This window comes from Acyrthosiphon pisum, chromosome A2 (assembly GCF_005508785.2).
Source record: "Acyrthosiphon pisum isolate AL4f chromosome A2, pea_aphid_22Mar2018_4r6ur, whole genome shotgun sequence".
NCBI lineage: Eukaryota > Metazoa > Arthropoda > Insecta > Hemiptera > Aphididae > Acyrthosiphon > Acyrthosiphon pisum.
The window spans coordinates 73520484-73529473 of NC_042495.1; the positions used below are offsets into that span (position 1 = coordinate 73520484).

Below are 8990 nucleotides of genomic sequence, written 5' to 3' on the forward strand. Positions count from 1 at the left end.
ACATGATAAATTTTTCAAAATATTTTGATTTGTTTTGTGCTGTTTACGGATAATTTCAGTTTCCAATTTAATTAGTTTTTTTTTCTATGAATGTCAATAAAACTTTATTTGTTAGGTAAAAAATAGTGAAAATGTAATGCAAGGCTCCTGATATATTGTCACAATAGCAGTTGAAAAATATTAAAAAATCTTTTTTATAAGCATTTGAAGTTAAAATTTTGACAAAATTTATCAAATTTAAAATTGAATAATTATTATGTAGTTAAAAATTTATAAATGTTCAACTTTTATATTATCTAAGGATTGAAAATTTAAAACAAGATTCCACGTAAATATTTAATTCTGTTACCAAAAATTCTAAGAAATACATAAGCACAGTTTATTTTTATAGTAATTTTAAGTTCAAATTTGGACGAAATTACATATTAAAAAACCTGGAATAACTATTTTAGTTATTTTGTTGCGATTGTAATGATTGTATAATATTATTTGTGGGTACTTTAAACTTCTAAAGTATACTATTATATATCTATGATAGTACCACGGTTTGTTGTTGATGTATAACGCGTTACGTGATGGATATTGTGATATGATTAATTTGGAATTTATTATTAATACCTATTATAGGTCAATTTTTTTTTAATACTATAAATAAGTATACCTATAATAGGTATGTCTAATACCTAGACTGACAAACCGTCTCCACTCAGAATCGTTTTTCTTATACGGTGATATTATATCATTGAATTCAAATTTAATACTATCCATTATACAGTAACCCACTGGTAACCTACTGTACAGCAGAGCGACATCCACTTACCCACCTTTTTTAAATAATGATACCCAAAAGTGGCACTATAGTAATACGTTTTAAAAAAAACTTTATTCCGAGTATCTTATAACAATAATATTATATGCATAACTCGTGTTAGATATAATCTTTGATACACAGTTTAACATTATGTAATATATACCTTATGATTTGCCACATTATTCGTGAATATTTTATAAATATAAACTTATTACTTTTTTTTTGTTACCATCTTATATTATATTTCTAAACATTTTAAAAATCAAATGTTCACTATTTTTTTATCACTGTTTAACCTTCAATCACGTTCTATCGAATTACCCTCACCTGAAGTATTAATAGTTACTGAAATTGATTTTATGAGTTGTTTGGTTTTGTGACCAGCAACTTAAAAAATAAATCGTTTGTTACCTATTAGTCTATATAGTTGAAGAAACGAAGGAGGATCCATATTCTATCATATGAAACACATCACTGTCTTAGTATCTTTAAAAGTTTAAACATAATATTATATTCGTGACGTTATAACACAAAACAATTTCCTTATTAATTTATAATTTTCCCTGAAGCTGGTTGTTTTTCGGACATTTCATAGAAAATTTAGTTGGTATGTAAACTATTTTTTTATTTTATATCATTATTTTATAAATACGTCTAAATTCTTTATAGCAATCACGTAACACGCATAATATATTTAAGTTTAACTGCAATAATAAATGCATTTAAAAAATAATATAATTTGTATACACATCAACAATTAAACCATATTAATAATTTTTAATTAGATTCAGAATTTAAATAAACTTAAATAAACTTAAAAAAAAAATCATCAATGTCATAATTCAATTATTATAATATATTATAGTTATTTAACTATTCAAACAAAATTAAATTATATTATAGAACAAAGCTAATAGCTCTTATCTTTTTAAATAGCCAACCTACAATACATTTTATTAAAAATAGGGTTTTCGTATGATGATCATTACTTTATTATATTTATTCAATTTGAAAATATTATTTAACTCGTGAATTATTTTTATGATCACTAAAACTGTTAGACATTTCCAATAAGAACTTAGTAAATTGATGTTCGTTCTGAATCATTTTTCGAATGTGGTGATTTATAAGGGAAGCAAGACGAGTGTCGAACACCTGGTCTCTATTATGTACGACTTTTTATTATTGTACATTTTACTATACTTTTTATTCATAAATATGATTGATAATTCTATTTTAATAAATATTATGTCCATTGTCTCTAATATAGTATATAAACGACACTCAACAGTAAATCCAAATCTAGAAGTTTATATTGCAATATTTCATCGTATACATTATTATATTTTTATGACGTTTAAAGTACCTTTACCATTGATTATGAATACTAGTGCTGTATTAATGCTTATAATACTAATGCTATCATTAATCAGCCTTTAGTACAATGTTTAATTACCAAAATTCAAAAAATGTTATCTCCTTGTCAAAATCAATGATTATTATTATAGTTAAACCTAGTTTAATTCATTCTTGATTGGACGACATTTTAGTTTGAAGTTTCATACCTTAAGTTAAAAATCTTTTTAAATAGCCAACCTACAATACATTTTATTAAAAATAGGGTTTTCGTATGATGATCATTACTTTATTATATTTATTCAATTTGAAAATATTATTTAACTCGTGAATTATTTTTATGATCACTAAAACTGTTAGACATTTCCAATAAGAACTTAGTAAATTGATGTTCGTTCTGAATCATTTTTCGAATGTGGTGATTTATAAGGGAAGCAAGACGAGTGTCGAACACCTGGTCTCTATTATGTACGAATTTTTATTATTGTACATTTTACTATACTTTTTATTCATAAATATGATTGATAATTCTATTTTAATAAATATTATGTCCATTGTCTCTAATATAGTATATAAACGACACTCAACAGTAAATCCAAATCTAGAAGTTTATATTGCAATATTTCATCGTATACATTATTATATTTTTATGACGTTTAAAGTACCTTTACCATTGATTATGAATACTAGTGCTGTATTAATGCTTATAATACTAATGCTATCATTAATCAGCCTTTAGTACAATGTTTAATTACCAAAATTCAAAAAATGTTATCTCCTTGTCAAAATCAATGATTATTATTATAGTTAAACCTAGTTTAATTCATTCTTGATTGGACGACATTTTAGTTTGAAGTTTCATACCTTAAGTTAAAAACTCAAAACTAAAATACCGAAAAATATGTGCACGTACCTCTTTATAACACCTACTTATAAAATTCGTCACAATATTGTATTAAGAACTGTTAGAAAATCCTAGAATTTCAACACAATTATATTTAATACTATTATGTAAAGAGTTTCGTAAGTTATTAAAAGTTACTTTTGGTCACTGTGGTTATCTACAGATTACAGCTGTAGATATGTGCAGAAAACTGTGATTGTGATTTGTTCCTAACCAGGAACTATATAATGTATTAATTATTTATAAATTAAATTGTAAGACGTTTGATATAGTTTTTTAGACTATGTACAATTATTATAAGATAATTTAAATAAATGTTTTACAGTAAACAGATAATTATTATTTTCTATTGTGGAACAAAATGTATAGGTACAATATTGTGCCAAAAAAAAAAAAAAAATGCGTGTGTTTTAGTTTTTACTAGTTAATAAAATACACACTCAATTAAGTTCAAAAAATATTTAAAATCTAGTATCAAATTCAAAATATGTTGTAAAATGCTTTTCATCTACACGGTTTTTTTTTAAATTTTTTCAGTTAATACGTACCTACGTATTTATTAAAATATATTTAATCCATGTTCACTCTTGAAAATTAAAAAAACAACAAATATATTTACATACATATATTTAGTACTCTTTGATGCACTCAAAAGCTCTATAACAATTTCAAGATCAATATATTTTTCAACTAAAAAATGTAATAGCTTGAAAATCATTTGTAAATGTTTTTGAACTCAATGTGGCAATGTCACAATATTTATAATAGTATTCAATTCATAACGAATAAAAACATTTCTATAATATATACAATATGTGGAACCCAGCAATCAAAATTAATATAACATTAACATAACGTATGTAATATATATATATATTTATTCACCTACTAAATATGAACAGAAAAAAATAAAACAACATTCCTGACAAATTAATAATCATACCAAATCTTAATAACTTAATAACTTAATAACTTTTCTAAAACTAACAGAACTTTATAACTTACAATACAAAAGTTAAGAAAAACTATTATAAGCGCTAAAATTATAATTAGGTAGCTAGGAGGTAGTAACCATCTGAAGTTTCCAATCAAAAATAAAGCAAGGCCTCTAATAATATAATTACAAAATTGGCTTAAAACTGTGTGAAACTCTAATCTGAATAGGTTAAATCTATACTTGGTGCATAAGATTATTGAATACGCTATACACCGTACTTACGGAAAAAAACTGTTATTTTTATTTATTTACAATATGTTTAAATTTTTCAGAAAAATTATACTTTAAAATAATATGTATTTGTCACTTTTTACGCTACCTTCAATTCTAATTTTTTTTTTTATTTAAATAAACTACGTGCATTTAAGTAACAATCATTCACTTTAAACGTTTTATAAATTGACAAAATCAGGAAAAATACACTTATCCTTGGATAACTTAGAAATATTTTGACTTATACCATCATATACTCATATAGGACCATAATATTATCGCTCGCCGAGAGGTGTTCATTGATAATGGTGATTCATATTGTAAGTCAAAAATATTATTTAGTATACTATAATATGGTATAGTATTTTCACAAGTTTGGTTAATACTCATACACCGTAAAGCTAAATATTCGATTTTATTTATTTATACAATTTGTAATAAATCGTTGACAGTTTGAGACTAATTGTATTGATCACTTTTGTAACTGATGATAGTAAATAAGAGGTACTCTCAAAGAAAATGTTGTTCTACTGTTTTAGATTTAAAAAATAGTTATTGGTCAAAGTTAAAATAATTATTAAAATTGAATTAATAAAATTTTAAAAAAAAATTGTATTTACCTAGCCTTTATTGAAGTTTGAATTAATTTAATGACAATTATTACTTACTCAAAATTATTATATTATTTGTAGGTGAGTAATGAACAACGGCAATGTCACTCATAATTGTACAGGATATATAATGTGAAGCGTGAACTTGAAATATAATCCTGTTTTGATGAGAGCAAAAGTTACAAACTCCTACCAATAAAACGTGCGTAAAGGCTATCGTGTTTTCTAGACTCGTTCTGTCTCTATGCTATTTCCGTTTGTCAATACGTTTATGCACGACGCAAACCAGTCGTAGTGTCTATCTGAACCAGTCGTGACAGCTACACAAACCTGTCCTGCAAATCTCAGTGTAATATATCACGAATATTAAATACGGCTAAACGGCAGATCAAAGCTCAGTGTTATACGCTATAGCTTTGTAAATTAAATGTATTAATAAGAGACGCGTGGGATAAGCAAATATCATGCATTTCCGCGTCTCATCATTTTCGTCTGTGGCTAGTATAATAATAGTGTTGGTGCTGCATCTGTCATGTTTCACGAAAAATATTTCCGCAACGGAATTTCCACTCTCTACAAAGAAAAACATTAACTCCGATTTATCCGAAATAGTTCCGCCAGATGATAACATATTCACAATAGTTCCACCAGACGATAACATATTCACCACGGTGCCATCGGTACTTGGCCAAGACGAAGTGAACGAAACTAATACATTACCAGATGTTTCATTAAACCTGGAAGGAGAGCCGATAGTTAAAAAACTCTCCACAGCAGAGGTTTCGGTAGAGGTGAGTGGTGAACTGACAATCGAAAAACTACCTCCTCAAGCAGATAATCCGTTAGACCCAATTAATTTCTACGAACAATCCCAAACAGAAGTTACGTATAATGTAAATGATCCAACGAACACCGAAACACCAGATACGGAGGTTTCATACGGCGTGAAAAGTGAGACAACCACAAAAACTACACAGCCAGCAGAGTCTTCGACCAAAGATAAAAAAGTTGCTGAAAGCCTGTGGATACAGAAGATACAAATTTCCAAATTCAGAAGTTCTGGACTTTCCCGACAGAATGACACCACCAAAATGTCATCTAGAAAACCACTTTTGTTGGGCCAGATTATCTCAAACGCTCTATATGGTGAACCTTGGTTGGCTCCGCAAACAAATTTAAAATGTGCCAATGACATGAGGCTATACAACATACACCTGCAAAACTTGACAATGTGGGCATTTAGAAGTAAGTGACTTAATTTTAACATATTTCAAAATAATTATACTATGTTAATTACAAAGTTTAACATTTTAAAGTAGTTAATAAATAAATATAGAAATATTTTAGTAAGTCCAATTAGTTGGTTAGGCTAACCAATAGATCGATAAAAAAAAAACCCCATTTTTCTTGAAAAAATTTCATATCTTATCTTCGTGATGATCGAATATTCAAAACGAATATATCAATAATTAAGAGGTAGGTACAAGTAATGAAAAATGTATAACTTTTCAACAAACTAAAATATGTTTAATTTAATGTGTCAATAAATATTTGAAAAAATGCATTAACTGTTATAACATATTTACAAATGTTTTAAAATAAAAAAATTAACTCTATGACAATCAAAGAGATAGGGTTAAAATATATTTAAGTTATGAAAATCAGTAGAAATTAAATATAACATAAACACAATAAGGTAATATTATGTATGTAATGATCGATATAATAAATGAAAAATAAAATAAACATAATAAGTATATTTTTTAATACGAATAGTTCAATTAATAGTATAATTTGATTTACATATGATGTAGTTGAAAATGGGCACATTCACGGTGTGGATATGAGGAATATTTATGAGGAATAGATCCCCCCATGAACTTTTTTTTTGTATTTGACATTAGTGCGGGGGCATTATCATGCGATTTATCTTAGAAATAATGAATTTATACCCCCCCCCCTGATGAAATTCTTGTCTACGTGAGTGTAGATGAAACCAATTAACTATAAGCTATCTCTCTCATAAAACACTTAACATATTTTTAGAACTTCTTTAACAGTTTGAAGATTTTATATTTTGTATTACAATCTAGAAACCTAATGACAGTGGCTCAAAACCTAACTTATAACTCCATCATCCAAAATGTGAGAATTTCTTCACAAATGTGATGTGTATAGAATACTCGGAAATGAAAATACATATTAGAGTATTTTTTTTCTTATATCCACCCCCCCCTACTAAAAAAAAATAATTTTATATATGTATATACTATATACCATTATACTTTTATTACATTATACATAAAATTATTAAACAATAACATATATTTCTGTTTAACAGATATAGCCGATATTTCTGTCTCAATATACTTTTAAATGAGCATTATTAGAATAATATTGACAGGGATTTTCTCAAAAAATTAAATAAGTTAACTTAAGTATAGACTTTTAAACTATTTTTATGAAAGAAAATAAAAACGTATTCTACAAAATGCCACAAACACTGAGTCACTCAAATAGCTACAATAACTTGAAAGCAATTTACGTGTTTGATACATTTTTATCATGCTATTGTATTTTATAAATATAATAAATAACTGGGAAACGTAGTGGCTGAGTGGACTAAGGCGTCGGTTGCAATGCGCACCAACGCCGGTTTGAACCTCGGTCACGGGTGGCACTTTCTCCGGGTAGACATCTGTCTGGAGAGAAAGGCTGCCATCCCCCGACCGGGCATGGCAGATACCTACAGGTGCCCAAATAAAAAATTCTGACAAAACAAATACACACGTGTAAACAAATCTACAGTACCTCAGGCTAATGACCTTGGTAGTTGGAGCCTTAACCCTAAATCTTTGGGGTAAAAACAATAATAACATTGTGCACATTGTACATAAATGATAAAAGTAATTCTGTGGTGCTCGGGTAAAAGGTCTTATGTTCAAAATATATTTTTTTAACTGTTCATAAAGACTTATGTGATTTAATCCATTATGACCAATATTTTCAATAAAGGCACTTTTTACACATTCGTATTATGACGCATTGGGTAGGGATAGGACTTAGTTCTTTTTACCCACAAAAAGAGCGTTTTTTTTTTAACTTTTATGTATTTTAATCCAATTTTTGCAATTTTTGGACTTAATACCTTTTACCCAAACCCCACGGAATTATGAACAATAACTACACTATCATGGAAAATTGAAATTACTTACCAAATTAAGCTTATCGTGATTTGAAACAAAAATTATAAATTGTTGGAGGAAATATTGTGTCGTTAATAATTACTTTATAGAAAAATTTGAATGCAAATAGTTAACTATCTGTATACTTAATAAAATATCCAAGTGGACGTCCTCGTTAAAAAATATATATTTTCATAAATTATTTGCATAAGTTGGATAGAAGTTAGTACACTCTGAACTAAATCGCGCCATCATCTAACCGGTTTCAGTGTTTTATTAGATATTTTTGTAAAAATAAGTTCACAAACACATTGACAGGAAAAACAATTTTTATAATATAATATCAATATTAATTAGGTTGTTGTTAATAATTTTGTTATTACATCGCGCGTTAATTTTTTTTTTTTTTTTTTAATTTCAAATTAGGTGCATTTAATGAAAACAATGTATCTTTTTCGTCGTTACGAGTACCTACTTAGACCATAAGTTTTTATTCTTTATTTATAATTTAATTGGTTGCATTTTATTACGGTTCTTAAACTGATAAACTAAATAAATAATATTAAAAAAAAAAACACTGTATGTGAACAATTTACTTACACTTGGTTAGTAGTTGTTGGACAAACTTTAGAACATATACATTGTTTATGACAAGTACATAAACAGTTTAGATATAATTCGTATATCGAAGTTTAACTTTCAAAAGCAATAAAATAAAAGTGGATTAAAAAATGTTACAATTGGATTTCGATACAGGAACTATATTATTGTATCACAAATGTTTTTGCAATGTTAAGTTGTAGAACACTTAAGAGGACGTGATACCCGCATGCGTTGTCTCCGTCTTACAAATGTACAACATAGCAAAAAAACTGTTTTGCGCGAGATTCAACCTCGGTATTTTATAGTAGAA

The 8990-nt window shown here is 27.0% G+C and overlaps 1 protein-coding gene across 1 annotated transcript in view; it reads left to right on the forward strand.

Annotated features, from left to right (window-relative positions):
* Positions 1 to 1132: 1132 nt before the first annotated feature.
* The window catches only part of LOC100574721 (nose resistant to fluoxetine protein 6), a 17846-nt gene continuing 9988 nt past the window's right edge, over positions 1133 to 8990 (forward strand). The window contains exons 1-2 of the mRNA XM_008189608.3: positions 1133 to 1418; positions 4974 to 6137. Coding sequence (XP_008187830.1) covers positions 5357 to 6137 — 781 coding nt within the window. The 5' untranslated portion in view covers positions 1133 to 1418; positions 4974 to 5356. The remainder of the gene's footprint in view (positions 1419 to 4973; positions 6138 to 8990) is intronic.